The sequence below is a fragment of the Corvus hawaiiensis genome, chromosome 1, assembly GCF_020740725.1.
Source record: "Corvus hawaiiensis isolate bCorHaw1 chromosome 1, bCorHaw1.pri.cur, whole genome shotgun sequence".
NCBI classification, from domain to species: Eukaryota; Metazoa; Chordata; class Aves; order Passeriformes; family Corvidae; genus Corvus; species Corvus hawaiiensis.
In genome coordinates this window covers 92,046,705-92,064,607 of record NC_063213.1, presented here as the reverse complement: position 1 = coordinate 92,064,607, position 17,903 = coordinate 92,046,705, and the positions used below count along the sequence as shown (strand labels likewise).

The following is a 17,903-nucleotide window of genomic DNA, read 5'->3' as shown; positions in this document are numbered from 1 at the left end:
GTTCGCAGCTTGTCTAGAATGAGAGCTCAGATTTCCAGGGTGACTGCTGAGACCCCTGACCTAGAGGTGGAAAATCCTGAGTGGTGTGGGGAATGGGAGGACATCGGTCAAACCCTAAAGACATTCTCTGACCCGATAGTTTGGGATTTCCCATCTGAACAAATTCAGAAACCAGCTGAGGTGGGGAAATATCTGAAAGAGAAATACAATGAAAATTCTGAGAAAAAGATCTTTTCAATATGTTGGGCTTTGGCATATGCCTATCACACACTGCAGCAGGTAAAGGTAGAGAGGCAGGAAGATAAATCAGTAAAGCCTGTAGACACCCCAGTCACTCAGGCTGCTGCCAAACAAGATAGCAAGCCTAAACCAGATGGAGAGTCTAAGCCATTGACAGTGGCTCCTGTCACGAGGAAAAAACACACAACCAAAACTGATTGCCCAGTGAAAGATGAGGATAATGCAGGGGAAGGAACCTCAAAACCACCAACTGACTCAGGCACAGAAACCATTACCGAGTCCATGTCCATAAAGGACCTTCGTCGCCTAAGAAAGGATTACACCCGATGGTCCGATGAATCCATTATAAGTTGGATAGTCTGTATTTGGGATGTGGCAGGTGATGATGGGATGCTGGACGGTGCTGAAGCGAGGCATTTGGGATCCCTGTCACGTGATCCAGTGACCGACCAAGCGATGATAAGGGGGGCTGACTCTGCCAGTGTCTGGAGACGGGTTTTGACAGGCGTGATTGAAAGATATATGTGTGGAGATGATCTCTACATGCAGCAAACTCCATGGAAGACCATGGGATCCAACAAGGGATCCAACGCCTGAGAGAACTAGGGGTGGTAGAGGTTGTCTTCACAAATGACCCCGGATTGAGGAGTCCAGACCGGGCCAGAGTTATTCCATATATGTGGCGAAAACTCATACAGCTTGGGCCACCAGAATACGCTTCTGCTTTAGCAATAATGAAACCGGACTACGGTGCGCATGAGGCTGTGCAGGATATGGCAGTGAAGCTCTGAGCATATGCAGACTCTGTGCATGGCCCAACACATGCAAAAATCGCAGCTGTGGAAACGTGTGCAGAAAATGGAAGATGAAATAAAAAGGAATCTCTAGGAGATTAAAGAGTGCCTTCTCCGTGGATGTTCCCCAGAGAGAAGGAACATCCCACGAAATGAGCTGTGGAAATTCCTGTGTGACAGTGGGGAAGACGCGAAGAGGTGGGGTGGACAACACACCTTTGCTCTGGCAGCATGAGTGCGTGAATTGAAGGAGCGCAAGTTTCAGAAAGGAAGTTCTACCAAAAAGGAAGTAGCTCCAGTTGCCTGTAGCCAAACTGCCGGAAATGATGGAAAAGACGATGGCATGTCCAATTCCCATGAAGGAGCCTCTAAGATGCAGGCCCAGGAAAAGAAGGATAACCAGGCATAGAGGGGCCCTGCCTCTAGCCAGGTAGAGGCCAGGGAAAACCGTGTTTTTTGGACTGTGTGGATTCGTTGGCCTGGTACATCAGAACCACAAAAATATGATGCCTTGGTTGACACTGGTGCGCAGTGTACAATAATTCCATCGCAGCATGTGGGAGTAGAATCTGTTTCTATTGCTGGTGTAACAGGTGGATCACAAAATTTGACCTTGGTGGAAGCTGAGGTGAGCCTGACTAGAAATGAGTGGAAGAGACATCTCATTGTGGCTGGCCCAGAGGCCCCATGCATTTTGGGCATAGACTTCCTCCAGAACAGGTATTTCAGAGACCCAAAGGGACTCAAGTGGGCTTTTGGAATAGCTGCTGTGGAGACAGAGGGCATTAAGCAATTGAACACTTTGTCTGGGCTATCAGAGAACCTGTCTGCAGTCGGCCTTCTGAAGGTGGAAGAACAAAGAGTACCAATTGCTACCTTGACAGTGCATTGCCGGCAGTACTGGACAACTCGAGATGCTGTGATTCCCATCCACAAGATGATCATCCGTGAGCTGGAGAGCCAAGGGGTGGTCAGTAAGACCAACTCACCCTTCAATAGTCCCATTTGGCCTGTGCGCAAATCGGAAGGAGAATGGAGGTTGACTGTGGACTATCGTGCCTTGAATGAAGTGACTCCACCATTGAATTCAGCATTGAATCTGACAATGGGACTCATTTTAAGAACAGCCTTATAAACACCTGGGCTAGAGAACATGGCATTGAGTGGGTGTACCACATCCCTTACCATGCATCAACTGCAGGCAAAGTGGAACAGTGCCATGGATTGTTGAAAACCATCTTGAAGGCACTGGGTGGGGGAACTTTCAAAAATTGGGAACAGCATCTGGCAAAGGCCACCTGGTTAGTTAACACCCGAGGTTCCACCAATAGAGCTGGGCCAGCCCAGTCTGAATCCCTGCATACAACCGATGGAGATAAGGTCCCAGTAGTGCATGTCAGAGGTCTGTTAGGAAAGACTGTGTGGATAAATTCTGCCTTGAGTACAGACAAACCCATCTGTGGGGTTGTCTTTGCTCAGGGACCTGGTTGCACATGGTGGGTAATGCAGAAAGATGGAACAACGCGTTGTGTACTGCAGGGAGATCTGATTGTTGTATGAGAACCACCTGTAGTGTGAAATGCCTGTGTACAACTGCTTGCTGATTGTCACTGTCACTGTTCGTATACAGCTGTGTGTATATATATGTATGTATTAATGTGTGTGTAGAATTAGAATATCTTAGTTTGGGCATTCAGCCAACAATATGGGATAAGGAGTGGAATGTCTTGGGGTGACCTTATGATGTGTATCCCATATCACTGCCTATGCCCAGAAATTAATTCCTGTGCTTTTCTATGCCTCTAAACTGAGCCTGAGAGGGGGAAGGAAAAACTGAGCAAAACTTTTTCAAAGCAGTTTGCAGCTTGTTCAAGGTCACACACAGATAGCAATTGGTTTCCCAGCTGGGGAGGGAGGGAGGAGGCACCTGGTTTGCTGTTTTCCCAAGGACAGTTTTTTGGCCAGTGGTTCAGCTGTTTTTTCTCCAGAGAGGGACTGAGAGTTGAATTTTTCCTTCCCTGGAATTCCGGATTTTTTCCCTTTTCTACTGGACTGCTTGATTGCTTCAACATCAGAGCACATCGGGAGGACTTTCCACTGGGCACAAAGGGCCTGGCCCTGGGCCAAGCCCCAGCTCCGAGGAGACCAAAGGGAGGACTTGAACACTTTCCCAGGTTTTAACTCCACAGCGAGAGATTTTATTATTTAGCATTATTATCCTTTTCCCGTATGTTTGTTAAATAGTTTTTATCTCTTTCACTTTCCTTTGAGGAAAATTTATTTTTCCTGAACCTGGTGGGGGGAGGGGTGGTTGTGCCTTCCCTCAGAGGATATATTTCTAAATTTGGCCAAACCAGAACATTGTCCCAACCGCCCGCAGTGCCCAGGCCGTGCTGGCCGTGCTCAGAGCTGGGCCCAAAGCTGCCCAACATTGCTGCCTTTGGGAGCAGAGCAGGAGGGCAGGACATGTGCCCAGCCTGCAGCCAGCCATGGCACATCCACCTCCTCAGCAGCTGCCCAGAGCCCAAAAGCAGCTTGGCAGCCACTGAAGAATTGGCTGCAGCCACCCCAGCAAAGGGGGAACCTTTGGTGCCCGGCCAGGCCATGCCATGCCCAGCTCTGGGAGCATCCCCCTGGCTGTGCACTCACCTGCACATGGGGTGTGGAGCGTGTCTTTGAAGAAGGTGCCCAGGCTGAGGAAGAGCTTCTCATCCTTGAGGTCACCCTCCCTCCCTCCCTCTTTTCTCTTCTTGCTTTTCTTTCCTTCCTTCTCTCTCCCCTGCTCTGGCTTTATCTCTTTCTCTCTTCCTTTCTCGCTCCCTTTCTCTCTTCCTTTTTCTTTCTTTCTTTCTTTTTTCTTTCTTTCTTTCTTTTTTCTTTCCTCTATTCTTCTTTTCTCTTTAATTCTTTTTTTTTTCATTTCCTGTTGTTTTCTGTCTTCTTTCTTTCCTTCCTTCTTCTCTTATTTCCTTCTTTTTCTTTTTTTTTTTTTTTTACTTTCTATTTTCTTGTTGGTTTCACATTACTATTAAGGATTATTTCCTTCCTTCCTTCCGAATTCCTTCCTTCCGAATTCCTTCCTTCCTTCTGAATTCCTTCCTTCCTTCCTCCCGAATTCCTTCCGAATTCCCTCTCTCTTTCTCTCTTTCTTCCCTCACAAGCCACTTCTCACCCCATTGAAGGGGTGCAAAGCAGCAGGATCCCCTCCCAATTGGGGTCCCCTCACCCTCTGAAAATGTGGGGAACTTCACCTCAGCCCCCCAAATTGCGGGGGGTTTACATCACCTTCCCCAAATTCCCTGAAACCTCCCAGAAGCCACCTAGTGGCCCCAAAACTGCCAAAAAGAAGCAGGAGCCTCCCCAAAAGCGGCTCCCGCTTTCCCTCCCTGGAGTGACACGTGCCAAATGCCCAAATCACCCCATCACTCCCAAACTTCATCCCACCCCCACAATGCCATCCCCATCCCCCTCCCACCCCATCCCATCCCATCCCATCCCACCCCTCCTGGACACCAATTCCCCTTCTGTGGTTCCTGACTCCCCACACATGGGGCTTGGGGCTGACGGATCGAGCCATTTGGGGCTGCCATCCAGATATTGGGGCTGGGATTATTGGAGGCAACCGCTCAATCCCTCCATCCAAAATGGGAGGTTGGAACCTCTCCTCAGGCCTTGCTGTGCCCATGGGCTCACCTCAAGTCACAGAATGAGAGCCAGGGCCCCACAGGACATTCAGAACCTCTCAACATTGCCAGAAACAGCAGCATCCTTCCCAAAATGGGCTCCCCGGCTCCCTGCCAATAGATCCCACTTTCAAGTACCAGAGCCCCCCTCTCAGAACCCCTCCCGAAGCATTGGGGGGACCCCAAAACTGCCTCAGGAACGGGACATACCCTGACATCCCTTCTGGAAGGGGGGATATCCCAGAACCCACTCAGCAACAGGGTCCCCCCGGCCTCATCATGCCCAGCCTTCAGCTGGCTCAGCCAGAGCCCATCCTGCCCTCAGCAGCCCCAGCCCAGCCCAGCCCAGCCCTCCTGGGCAGGAAGCCCCAGTGGCCGAGCCGGCCTGGGACACTTGCAGGGATGCGGGGCCAGCCGCAGCTTCTCGGGCCAGCCTGTGCCAGGCCCTGAGTGCCCTGCCAGGGAACCATTGCTGCCCCACATCCCATCTCAGCCTGCCCTCGGGCAGCGGGAAGCCGTTCCCTGGGGCCCGTCCCTGCAGGTCCTTGGCAAGAGTCTCTCTCAGCCAGCAATTGCTGTTCCTCCCTGCTGCGGGGCCCAAGCTGCAAGTTGATTTTCTGCCGCTGGCCCCGGCCCAGCCCCGAGCCAGGGCCAGGACCTTGCCCTGGAGCTCTGCGGGCGCTGCGTTTGTGCGGCCGCAGCGCAGCGGCCGCAGCTCGGAGCTGCCCTTTGTGTCCCCGCCGGCAGAGCTGGCAGAGCTGGCGGGGCCGGGCCAGGGCCGGGCCAGCCCCGGCCTTCCCGGCTCTGGGACACAGCGGCGGCAGCCCCAGCCTTCCAGCCCTGCACACGCTCCCACACAAGCATCCAGAGCCGCGGCCATGCAACGCAACTGACCGGCCGCTGACCCCCCCGCCTGGCCTGATGGCCATTCCTCTGCCCACACCTCGGGCAACCTCCCCTTGGCCACCTCCTGAGCCACAATGTCGCAGACAAGTGGCACATACAGGTACAGAGCTCTGCCCAGAGCTGGCAGGGAACGTTCATTCAACATAAAAAACACACCAAGAAAAAGAGAATCCCCCCAGCAGAGCTGTTCCCTCCTGCCGTACTTACACCTGCACATCCACAGCGCCTGAGACTGCAAGCAATGAACATTCCCTGGGCACATGTGCAGCCCAAGCAGCTCGAGGACAGCCTTGCAGCAGGACTGCTCTCAGCTGAGCCAAAAAGGCCCCTCTGGCAGCTGCAGGGCCATTGCAAAGGGCCAGGGCCAGAGCCTCGGCCAAACACGGGAGGAAAGGGCTCTGAATTCCCCTGCCCTGGCACAGAAACCCTGTTCCCAGGGTGCTTCCCACACAGGATTCTTCTGGAGGACTGCGGAAAGCTGAGAGTCAGCTCTGGCTTCTCCACTTTCCATGTCCTAGAGCTGCCTGGCAGAAGAAATGGAGGGACAGCTCTGGTGGCACAATCCCTCCCGGCCCAGGGCACAGTGCTGGGAAGGTCTTTCCATGCCAAGGCTTTGCTGCGGCCAAGGAAAGCTCCTGGCTCAGGGTCACCTTTCCTGCTGGGCCAGACCCCCCGAGTGGCCCAGCAGCAGCAGAGAATTCCAGCACAGCCCCGGCACGGGCAGGGCGGCCCTGGGCGGGCTGCGGGAGCCAGCAGTGCCTGAGCTCAGAGCAGCTGAGCCCGGAGGCTCTTGGCCAAGGCCGAGGCCCAGCGAGCATTTCTCAGGTCTCAGGGCGGCCTGGAAAGGTGCTGGGGGCGATAATTCACCCCCTAGTGAGGTCCCAGTGGCTCCCAGTATTTCCATGTCTGTGGTCCCAGTGCTGCTCCCAGACCCCAAGAACTACCCAAATTCTCTCCAAGACACACAGCCAAGGCAAGACCCCCAAAACTCCCTCACAGACCACCCCAAAAGCCCCCTCCAAGCACCACTAATGCCCATCAAGAGTGACAGAAACCCCTCCCAATCCCTCCACGAGCCCCTCAATCCCCTCCCAGCCCCCCATGGCACTGACCAGGAGAGCTTGGAGGACAGGAACTTCCCTAGCCAGGAGCAGCTCAGGCACTTCAGCAGCGATTTGGGCACTTTGGGGGGCACACCCCAAACGGGGAGACCCAGGCCAGGGACTGGGACAGACACCCACAATCCCTGGAGAACAGACGAGCTCAGGTAATGCAGCGTTTGGTGCTCGAGGCACAAGCTCTGGCGTGCCCCAGGTCAGAGACAGTCCAGCTGCATTACCTCCACGCGTCTCTGAAGCGACTTCGGGATCAGGAAAAGAGCTGCTTGCTGGGCTAGCTAGCTGGCTTCTCGGCAGAGGAAACACGGCAGGAGCCGATGATGTCAGCTCACGTTAGCTCGGAGACAAAGGAAGAGAGAGGCTGTTCGGGTCTGGCTTCTAACAGGTTTAATGTGATGGGATGATGATGGGATGGCACCTCGGAGCCTTGCCCTCAGTCTTATAGGGAATTTGAAGACCCCTGTGAAAGGGGAAAACAACCAATGAGTTACAAGCCAGGAGGAGGATACAATGGAACAAGAACCACTGCGGGGGAGGGGGGGGGGGGGGTGGGGAACCGAGAGGCAGGAGTTATAACAAAGAACCAGTGAACAACCGAGTAACCGAGAATTTTCCCGAACCGGGGGAGGCGGCTTAGGCTTCTGAGCCGCCCCCTGAGTCTGACTCTTCGGGGAACTCGATCCAGGGGAGGGGCTGGGACTGATTGGCATCACGCAGCCCCAGACCTGCAGTGGGCTGGGTCACCCCAACGCTCAGGTGGACATGTTCTGCCAGCGCAACTATGAGATCGTGGCCCCGTCTGCCCAGCCCATGGCCTCACAACACCCAAATCCTCCCGAATATTCCCCTGAACCAACCCCAAATTCACCCCCAAATCCCGATAAAATGGTGCCGCTTTAGATACTAATGTTGAATTCCTTTATTTCTACCCCAATTTTGGTTGTTTTGACAGGATGAAGGAGGAAACTATTTAGGTTGAAAAAGACCTCCAAGATCATCCAGGATTGCTGGATGCCACCAGAAGAAACAACTGGACAGAGCAGGTGAGAATTTTTGGGCCGTAAACTCAACAAATCAGCTCTTCCCAATGAATTTCTGATTTCAATTAGAGTCCCAATGGATGTTCCAGCCCCTGCGTTCACCCAGGTGCCTACGAGGATCCAGGAGGACGTGGAGAGCACCAGCCAGGGCTCTTCCCAAACTGGATCACAGGGAATGTGGGTCAGCAGGGCTCTGCCAAACGTGGGTCCTCTGTTGGGGGATGAAGTTGGAGTAGAGGATGAAGCTCTTCCTGCACTCGGGGCACTCGCAGGGCTTCCCTTAACGGTGCCTCCATTGGTGTCTGGTCAAGTGAGAGCTCCTGGAGAAGCTCTTCCCACACTGGGGACACTCGTAGGGTCTCTCCCCGGTGTGGATGCGCCGGTGCCTGACGAGGTGGGAGTTGTCCCTGAAGCCCTTCCTGCAGTCGGGGCAGCGGAAGGGCCTCTCCTCTGTGTGAATCCGCTGGTGCAGGAGGAGAGTGGAGCTGGTCTGAAACCTCTTCCCACACTCGGAACACTCGTAGGGCCTCTCTCCCGTGTGGATGCGCTGGTGGCGGATCAGGCTGGAGTTGTCTGTGAAGCTTTTCCCACATTCCCTACACTCATAGGGCCGTTCCCCAGTGTGGATCCTCTGGTGAATGATCAGGTGGAAGCTCTGGCTGAAGCTCTTCCCACATTCCCCACACTCATAGGGCTTCTCTCCAGTGTGAAGTCGCTCATGGACCACCAGGTCTGAGCTCCGGCTCGATCTCTGGCCGCCTTCCTGGCACAGGGTTGGTCTTTCCTCCTCAGAGCACCCTGGGCTGCGTTTGCAGCCCCTCCTCCTGTGGGGTCTCCGTGGTTTTTCCTCCCCGTTGGATTCCTGCGCCGTGGAGCCGCTCAAAACGACCTCTTCCACCAGGTTCTGCTGTGGGGATTTGTCCTCCCTGGGCTCCGTCCTCAGCTCCTTGTCTGGGGAGGAAGGACAAGGAGAGGATGGGATTTGCCTCCGTGCCACAGGGAAGGGCAAGGAGATCCCCCCAGTCCGTCCCCGGCAGGACGGCATCGGCAGCGGGGTTGTCCTGCAGCCGGGGGCAATGCTGGGCTGGGAGATGGAGCAGGAGAGAGGGGGAAAGGGGCAGTGCCTTCCTCCTCACCTGCCTGGGTGTCCCGGGGCATCTTCCTCTTCCTCGTAACCTCGCAGCCTCCATCCAGCCAAGGTTTGGGAATGGGAAATCCTGGTTTGGGGAGAAACAAGGGATGAGCACATTGAGTTTGAAGATCCCTCTGCCCAAGTCCATCTCTAGAAGTCACCGGGCATTTGGAGTGCATAGAAACATCCCAAACACCAAGATTCAGCCCTGAGAAAGCCTCCCAGGAGTTCTTATTTTGTGATCCCTCCCCTTTTGTGTTCGGGGGTTCCCCCCCATCCCAGCTGCTGGGGGTCACGCTTGTATTGGGGATCCCACTCTCTACTTGGTCCCCACCCTTCCCAGGCTGCTGGGAGTCCCAGGAATCCAAAAAGTTCCTCACTCTTCCATCTCCCCACTTAGGGATGCCAGGGAACCCCACTTATGGTCCTGGGGTCCCTTCTCCCCTTATTCTCTGCTTCAGGGTGCAGGGGGTCCCAGGAGTCCCCCCCTCTCCCTCTCCAGGCTGTTGAGGGTCTTATGAATCATGGTGCTCCCCCCTCTCTGGGCTCCCCACTTTGGGGTCCTGGGGGTCACAGGGGTTCGCCCCTCCAGACTGCCGGGGGTCCCCTGGTCCCTCTACTGCTCCTCTCTGTTCTCCTCACTCTGAGGCTCCCGAGGTTCCACCCTCTGGCTCCACTGATGGGTCCTGCAGGCCCCTGACTCTGGGACGGAGGCAGCGGTGCCTGACCCGGGTGGATCCAACCCCCACTGCGGGAGGGACCCGCATGCCTCCAACCCCCGCCAGGTCTCTGCCAGCGTCTGCTGCAGGGACCCCCAAAAACACCTCCAGGGACTCCCCAGTGTCCCCCCCCAAGGGGCACCTATGGCTCAGCTTTGGAGTCCTGCAAGATCCAAACATCCCCCCCAAAAACACCGGCCTAGGGATTCCCCAGAATATTTGGGCCAAGCTCCCCCTCCCCAGATACCAGGTGGGATGGGGGGGGTCAATGCTCCTTGGGGTGAGGGGCCTGCAAATTCTGGGAGCGCTGGACCCACGAGCTTCCTCCTCTTTCTCTGCCTTCTTCTCATCTTCCTCCATCCATTCTCCTCCCTAATCCCACCTCCTGCTCCTCCTCTCTTCATCCTTTCTCCCACTCCTTCTTCCTTCTTTCTTCTCTTCCATCCCTCCTCCTCCTCCCCTGATTCCCCAAACCCATCACACCCCACGGGAGGAATGGGAATGGAGCCAGGACAGGTCGGGATGGGCAGTGCAGGGCTCTGGGCTGCTCCTACCCACTGAGGGGAAACCTGGCCAAGGGAAAAGATGCAAAATTGGTGGGTGGAGATAAAAATCTGGTGTTGTGGTCACCATGGGTGGGGACTTCCACCCCTTTGGTCTCATGTCAGGATGGAGAGGGAAGCGGGGGATGCAGAGGGATTTAGGGGCAGGATGAGGGCTGGTGGGAGCCCCTTGCTGGAGGGGGTCAGGCTGGAGACCCCACAATGTTCCCAGGGCCCTGGGATGGAGAGTTGTCACTACCTTCTGCTTCAGGTGGTGGTTCTGGGGGGACCTGGGCCCCTTGGAGCTCTTCCTGCAGCTGAGAACTTGTAGGGACCCTCCTACAGGTGGCTCCTACAGGTGTTCCAGGGGCTTGGGGCTCACGGTGAAGCCCTTCCCATAGTCTGGGCATCCATAGGGGCTTCCCAGTGTGGATCCCCTGGTACCTGGTGAGGTTGGGACTCCTACCAAAGCTTTTCCTGCAATCCTGGCCCTTGTAGGGTCTCTCTCCTCTGAGATGGGACCTGTGGGCAAAGCTTGGGCAGACACAGGACTTCTCCCCCACTTGGATCCTCTGCTGGGCAATCAGCTCCATTCTCCGGCCAAAGCTCTTCCCACAGGAGATCAGTTCCTTGCCATGATGGCAACTTTGGGGTTCTCCACACCCCTCCCACTTCGACTGGAGGTCCCACCCTCCATTTTGCCCCCTCCTCCACCCTTTTCCCCTCATGCCCCATTCCTCAGCCACCAACCGACCCCACTAAGGGGAAGGATCCCACTCCCTTTTTCCTCTCTCTCCCCCCATCCCCCTCCTTTCTCATCTTCCCCCAAAGCCTCAGTGTCCCACGCACTTGGTTTGGGGCTCTCAGTCCCCTCTCCCACTCAGTTTGAGGAGTCCGATCCCCTTTTCACTGCTCTCCCCCTGTTGCCAACAGGTTCCCCCTTTTCCATCCCTGCCCTCACCCCAGAGCTCCTCGCCCGCAGCCGGGGGGGGGGGCTCCCAGCACCACCAGTGCCACCAGTACGGCCCCAGCTGCCCCCACACGCCCTATCCCCAGCGCCGGCCAGGTGCCGACAGCCCCAAAGCAGCCGCGCTGTGCCCTGAGGGGTCCCCAGAGTGGCCCCGCCCCGCACGGCACTGGGAGCACCAGTCCGGACCAGTGCGGACCGCAGGCGGGCGGCATCAGCCGTGCCCGGGCAGGGCCGGGCCCCGCGGGACTCCCGCCCGCACTCGGCCCCCGCCGGGACAGCGCGGGGGGGCCCGGCCTGGTCGCCCCCACCTCCCCCTCCCCAAATTCCGCTCCGGGGGGCGCAGGGGGCGGGGGGGCTCAGGTGGGGCCAGAGCTGCCGGAGCCGCGTGTCCCCCGCTGCCAGCACCACCCCCTCAGGATTAGGGGTGCCCCAAAACTCCCTCGGAGCCGGCGGATACCCCGCAGGCCCCTAAGGAATGGGGTCCCCCCGGCCTCATCATCCGCAACCTTCGGCTGCCTCATCCCAGGCCCCATCCTGCCCATCCCCCTCCCCCAGACTTCATCCCACACCCCAATCCACATCCCACCCTTCCCGGGCCCCATCCCGCATCCCGGGAGATCCCCAGTATCCCCCAAGGGGCATTTGTGACTCACCTTTGGAGTCCTGCAAGATCCAAACATTCGCCTCCCCCCGGCCCCCCACAGAACTCCCCTCCCCCCAGGAACCAACAAAGATATTTGGGGCTCGGTGCTGGAATCCTCCAAGGTCCAAAAATCCCCTCTCCAAAAATAACCCCAGCGACCACCCAAGATATTTGGGGCGAGCTGCCTCTCCCCGGTCACCTGCGGGATGGGGGGAGCGATGCTCCCAGAGCCGAGAGCTGCGGACACAGAGAGCGATGGATGCACGTGGAGGCTCCTCTTCCTGCCTCCTCTCTCCCTCCTCTTCCTCCCGCTCCTGATCCTCCATCCATCCTCCCCCATCGCTATTCCTGCTCTTCTGTCCCTTCTCCTCCTCTCCTGCCCCTCCTCCTCCTCCTCCCGTTGTTTGTGGCTCCCATCCTGGCTTTGTCTGACATCAGCCCTGGGGCCGTCCCGTGCTCAGCAGCAGCAGCAGCAGCAGCAGCAGCAGCAGCATCCTGTGCTCTGGCAGCACTCGCTGCTCCTTAGGGAAGGCTTTGGCATTTCTGCCGGGCACAGACACTGAAGCTCACCCCGACCTGCCCCGCTCCCATTGCTGGCCCCTGGGCGCTGGGCAGCTGCTGTGCCAGGGCAGCCAGAGACACAAACGAAGCCAAGTCCAGCCCAGCTGCCCGGGCTGATGCAGACGAGCCCCAGGGCCGAGGTCCTGCAGAGCCCCACGGAGCCCTCGGCTCCTCCCTGGGAACGGGCTGTGCTGCGGCTGCCACAGCGGCCACAGCGAGTCCTGGAGCTCCCCCGGCGCCGCTGCAGCAGCACCCGGGTTCCACCTCCTGTGCCAGGCCCTAGGGGAAGACAAGAACAATGGATCAGATGCTGATTTACTAAAATATGAATATCGATCTAATATTGATATCCAACTGAGATGGACAAAATTTCTCTAACAGTTTAGAGTGTATGAGTGTGTGTTTTATTTGGTGCCAGGCACTGCATGGGATAGCTCCCTAAGACGCAGGGCCTGGATACAAACAAACACGATACCTTTTATTTCCAAATATTATAAATATCCAAAATACAAATGTATATTCATACCGTTAACACCTCCCATTTTCTGCTTCATATGGAAATGAGCTTAAATGTCATTAAGCATGCGTAGTGTGTGTTCTGAATTGAGTCGGTGGTCTTGAATTGGGTCAGTGGTCCTAAAACAGATGAAGTAACTCATCTTCCTCATTTTGACCTTTTTGCCTTCCTGAACTTTGACAATCCTAATTACTTTAGTGACCTCTAAGTTTCCTCTTGCGTGACTTTTGAACGAGTTCCCACCAGGGGAGGAAATTGGTAATTGTCCTTGTTCCCTACACCAACTGATCAATGTTTCTATTTCTCGTTCTTAGCACAGCTAAGCAAACATACAAATGACAGATCACCAGTTATTTGGTAATCAGTTACTAACATCATGAAACCCATTTCAGCTCCAGCTCTCTTAACTATTTTAATTAACTCTAGCTGGGCTCAAATTCCTTCCTATTCTAACTAATTTCAACACAGCTAGAGTTAATTAAAATCTTTATGTTTCCTATAAATCTATGTTTCAATGCAGCCCCCAAGGACCTCAAGCAAATTGTTCAGGAACATCCAGACCCGGACCTGACATTTGTGAAGCTGCAGCCGGCAGAGTTCTGTGGTGCAGGAGAGCCGGCAGGGGAATAGGGGACCTGCAAGGAGCTGCAGGAGAAACACCCTGAGCCTCAAAGGCCGTCAGGGCCTGCATCTCTGCTGGGGAAAGTTCTTCCTGTCCGGGAAGAGATCCCGGGATGAGGCAAAAGCCAAGTTCATGGCTGGTGACAAGATTGCCGTGCAGGGAGAGCAGAGGAGGGACTGCGGGCGGAGACTGGGAGCCCGGGAAAGAGGGAGGGGTGGGGAAGGTGTTTTTTAGGATTTCTTTTAGTTCTCCTTCTCCTGGTGTGATTGGTTTGGAAATAAATTCCATTAATTTCCCCAGCTCGGGTCTGTCGTGGCCCTGACAGTGAGCAGTGAGTGAGCTCTCCCTGCCCCGATCCCAGCCCTCGAGCCTTTCCTTCTGTGCTCTGTGTGTTGCAGCTGTGAGCAGAGTGCCAGAGCGGCTTTGGTGGCACCGGGCACCCGGCCGGGGCCAGCGCAACCCAGCGATGCCCGCAGTTCATTCCCTCGGCTCCAGCGCTGAGCGGCCGCAGGACGGGTCCGGCTGCGCGGGCAGGCGGCTCCAGAAGCACCAACTGCGCCCCACGGGACAGGAGGAGGAGGCAGGGGGTGCCGGGGGGAATGTCCTTCCTCCGAGCCGGCAGCGACACGAGGGAGAGACTGGAGAAAAGGAACCGGGAGAGGAGGGACGAGGCTGGGGCTGTGGAAAGCTGCAGGGATGCAGGGGCAGCCGGGAATTTTGTTCTCCAAATCTCCGGGCGGAAAGGAAGCGCTGTGAAATCCGTCATAGAAAAGAAAGGAGAAATAGCGATTGATGGAAACCGACTCCACTTGGGACTCAGTTCTCCCTCTGCATTGCAAAAGCTGACAGACGCCGAGCGCCGAGGGACACCCGTCACCGGCGCCACGGCCCAAGGGATCGGAGCTGCGGCTGGCGGGGCTGGAAGCTCCGTCCAGCAGCTCCGCTGCCGCCCCCGACCCTCGGGCTGGACCGTGGGGTCTGGGACACAGCCCCGTGCTGGGGGGCAGAGCCGCTGCTGGGGCCATCGCTGTGTCCGGGGCATCCTTTGTGTCCCTCGTGCAGCTCCAGGCTCGCGAGGGCTCCCCGAGGGTTTCTGTGGCTGTCCCTCCTCCCCAAATCTGTCGGCTTTGATGCCCAAGCGCGGCAGCCCCGTGCCCTGTGGCAGCAGCCGGTGCCGGGACACAGCCCCGGCAGCTGCGCTAATGCCCGGCCGTGCCCAGCAGGGACTGCGGAGACTTCATAAGGATCCCCCCTCTGCGCCCCTCGCTGAGCACGAAAAGGTTCTTTAGTGCATGGCAGCGATTTTCCGGGGTTTTTGGGCGCCGCGGGGCCGAGGCGGCGGCAGCGGGAGCCGCGGGGCCCGGCCCGTGGGGGCGGCCGGGCTGGAAAAGTGCGCGGGGCCCGAGCGCGGTGCCCGAGGGCTGAGCGGAGCTGCTCGGGAACAACCCCCGGAACGCCCCGGTGCCGCTTTTTAGTCGCTGCGCAGCGGCCACTCCCGGGCGCGGTTTTTCATAATTTTTTATTCTAATCTCTAGATTTTATTCCATTCACACCTCTCATCCCGCTCCCCTGCGGTGCGGCTCTTTCACCGCCGGGCTCCTCGCCGGTGTCTCGGTGCAGCTCCTTCAGGGACGCGGGCCGGCGGAGACTCCCCTCGGTGCGGCTCTTTGATTGGATTTCATTCTTTTCTCGGTGTTTTCTTCCGTTCCCAGCTCGCCCGTCCCGCCGAGCGGCTCCTTCAGGGACCCGCGGCGGCACCAAAGCCTCGGGGCGGCTCCAAAGGGCCCCGCCCGCCGCCGCTCCCCGAGGCCTCGCCGCTGCTGCCGGGGATCGGACACCGCAGGCGGCCCCGGCCCCTTCCTCTTCTTCCTCCTCCTCCTGCCGGGATTCAGCCCCCGCCTCCGCCCGGCTCCTTCTGCCGCTCCTGCCCGGCACGAAGCGGCGGTGCCGCTGACGGGGCCGGAGCGAGGCTGCCCCGCGACTGCCCCGCGACTGCCCCGCGCCTCAGGGCCGGGCCGGGGAGTGACCGCACGGCTGGGGAGGGACCCCCCGCTGGCCAGGGCAGGGACTGAGCCCATGGGAGGGACCCCCCGCTGGCCAGGGCAGGGACTGAGCCCATGGGAGGGACCCCCCGCTGGCCAGGGCAGGGACTGAGCCCATGGGAGGGACCCCGCGCCGGAGCAGGGAAGGATTCCTGTCCCCGAGGGCGAAGCAGCGGCACGAACTGACCGCGACTCCCATCCCTTCTCCCTGCCCCGCTGGGCACAGCAGCGAGGAGCCGCGGATAAAGGGAAGTCCGGCAAGGAGAAGGAGGTCGGGGGAAGGTTCTGTACCAGGGTTTATTTTACTCCTCACTCTCCTGTTCTGATCCGCTCCGTCCCAAATCCAGTTCATCTCCCCACGGCGGGGCTCTTGTGGCCGCCATGGCGATCCCTGAGTGACCTCTCCCTGCCCTTAGCCCGAGCCACGAGGACTCGGATCTGTTCCAGTTCCGTGCAATTCACGGGCATTTGGGGCAGCTGGAGCGAAGCAGCTGGAAACCACAGCGGGCTCGAGAGGGACTCAAGCAGGGCAGGAGCCGGGGCTGCCCCGAGGGAGCTCTCCCAGCACGAACCTTCCCGGGCTCTTTCTAGGGGAATTTCCTTGAATGTTTCCATTCATCGCCACAAAGCAGAGTCACGAGTGGAGCTGAGCTTTCACCTTGAAATGAGGGAGTCGAACGCGAGCGCTGGGACTGCTGCAAACTCAAAGTGTTCCTTGATCCTTTAATCTTGCAAATATTCAGCCCCTCAGCAGCGATGTCTCTGCCAGCCCACCGGTTTCTGGCTCAGACCCGGCTCAGAGCTTGGAGAAGAAATCCGAAGTCCCAACAGGATAACCTCTGCCGTTATTTTCTTTTTTTCGTAGGTACGTTATGCTATCTTGTTGTATATTCTATTTTACTTTATTTTTGCTCTTATTCTTATTTTCGTTTTTTTCTTTTTTTCTTCCTATTTTATTGTGGTTTTTTCTCCAATTCCCCCCCACCCCCACCCCCCCCGCCGTTGTTCACCTCCCGGAGGTTTGTGGTGAGGTGCTGTCCCACCGATTCTCCCCGGGAAACCAACGAAATCAATCGAAATCATGATGACTTCTTGAATTCTTTCCGCTGCTCTTTCCAGAAGGTCCCGGCCGGGTCCTGCCAGGAGGAGCCGGGGGCACGGAGGAGCCTCAGGGCTTAACTGGGGAGAAGAGTTTAATTGGAGTGAGAAAACTTTATTTCTGGGGAGAAAATGTGAATGGAGGGGATTGGAGTGGGAGGGAACGATTTTAGGTGGGGAGAGAAAAGGAACTGTGGGGAGGAGCCCCCCAGCCCTCGGCTGTGCCCCGAAGGTGCTGCCAGCGGCTCCCCTGCCCCAACCCCCGCGCCGGAGGCGCGGAGCTGCCGCTGCTCGCCGGGAACGTCACGGGATAAAAACTCCATTCAAGCTTTTCCAGCCGTGGCAGCGACGCTCAGCGTTCCTTGGACCTTCCACGGTCCTTGGACATCCCGTGTCCCTTGGCTGTTCCGTGTCCGTGAGAAAAAAATCAAAGTAAAATAGTATATACAATAAAATAACACATCGTACCTATGAAAAAAATAAAACGACGGCAGAGGTTATTGTGTTGGGACTTCGGATTTCTCCTCCAAGCTCCGAGCCGGGTCTGAGCAAGAAACCGGTGGGCTGGCAGAGACATCGCTGCTGAGGGGCTGAATATTTCCAAGATTAAAGTATCAAGGAACACTTTGAGTTTGCAGCAGTCCCAGCGCTCGCGTTCGATTCCCTCATTTCAAGGTGAAAGCTCAGCTCCACTCGTGACTCTGCTTTGTAGCGATGAATGGAAACATTCAAGGAAATTCCCCTAGAAAGAGCTCGGGAAGGTTCGTGCTGGGAGAGCTCCCTCGGGGCAGCCCCGGCTCCTGCCCTGCTTGAGTCCCTCTCGAGCCCGCTGTGGTTTCCAGCTGCTTCGCTCCAGCTGCCCCAAATGCCCGTGAATTGCACGGAACTGGAACAGATCCGAGTCCTCGTGGCTCGGGCTAAGGGCAGGGAGAGGTCACTCAGGGATCGCCATGGCGGCCACAAGAGCCCCGCCGTGGGGAGATGAACTGGATTTGGGACGGAGCGGATCAGAACAGGAGAGTGAGGAGTAAAATAAACCCTGGTACAGAACCTTCCCCCGACCTCCTTCTCCTTGCCGGACTTCCCTTTATCCGCGGCTCCTCGCTGCTGTGCCCAGCGGGGCAGGGAGAAGGGATGGGAGTCGCGGTCAGTTCGTGCCGCTGCTTCGCCCTCGGGGACAGGAAACCTTCCCTGCTCCGGCGCGGGGTCCCTCCCATGGGCTCAGTCCCTGCCCTGGCCAGCGGGGGTCCCTCCCCACCCGTTCGGTCACTCCCCG

The 17,903-nt window shown here is 57.3% G+C and overlaps 3 protein-coding genes across 4 annotated transcripts in view; 1 reads left to right on the top strand and 2 right to left on the bottom strand.

The window, feature by feature from the left end:
- LOC125330304 (zinc finger protein 239-like) overlaps nt 1-17,903 on the top strand; it is a 131,192-nt gene that overhangs the window by 42,094 nt on the left and 71,195 nt on the right. The window lies entirely within an intron of this gene.
- Nucleotides 7,643-12,102, bottom strand: LOC125330381 (zinc finger protein with KRAB and SCAN domains 1-like). Its single transcript, XM_048313438.1, has 3 exons — nt 11,987-12,102; nt 8,918-8,998; nt 7,643-8,732 (listed from the first exon to the last, which is right to left on the bottom strand). Exons 2-3 carry the CDS (start codon nt 8,937-8,939, stop codon nt 8,062-8,064), a joined length of 693 nt encoding a protein of 230 aa, XP_048169395.1. The 5' UTR covers nt 8,940-8,998; nt 11,987-12,102; the 3' UTR covers nt 7,643-8,061.
- Nucleotides 13,411-15,912, bottom strand: LOC125334567. The gene is made up of 4 exons (XM_048321533.1): nt 15,843-15,912; nt 15,041-15,490; nt 13,901-14,237; nt 13,411-13,510 (listed from the first exon to the last, which is right to left on the bottom strand). The coding sequence occupies exons 1-4, from the start codon at nt 15,910-15,912 to the stop codon at nt 13,411-13,413; spliced, it is 957 nt and encodes a 318-aa protein (XP_048177490.1).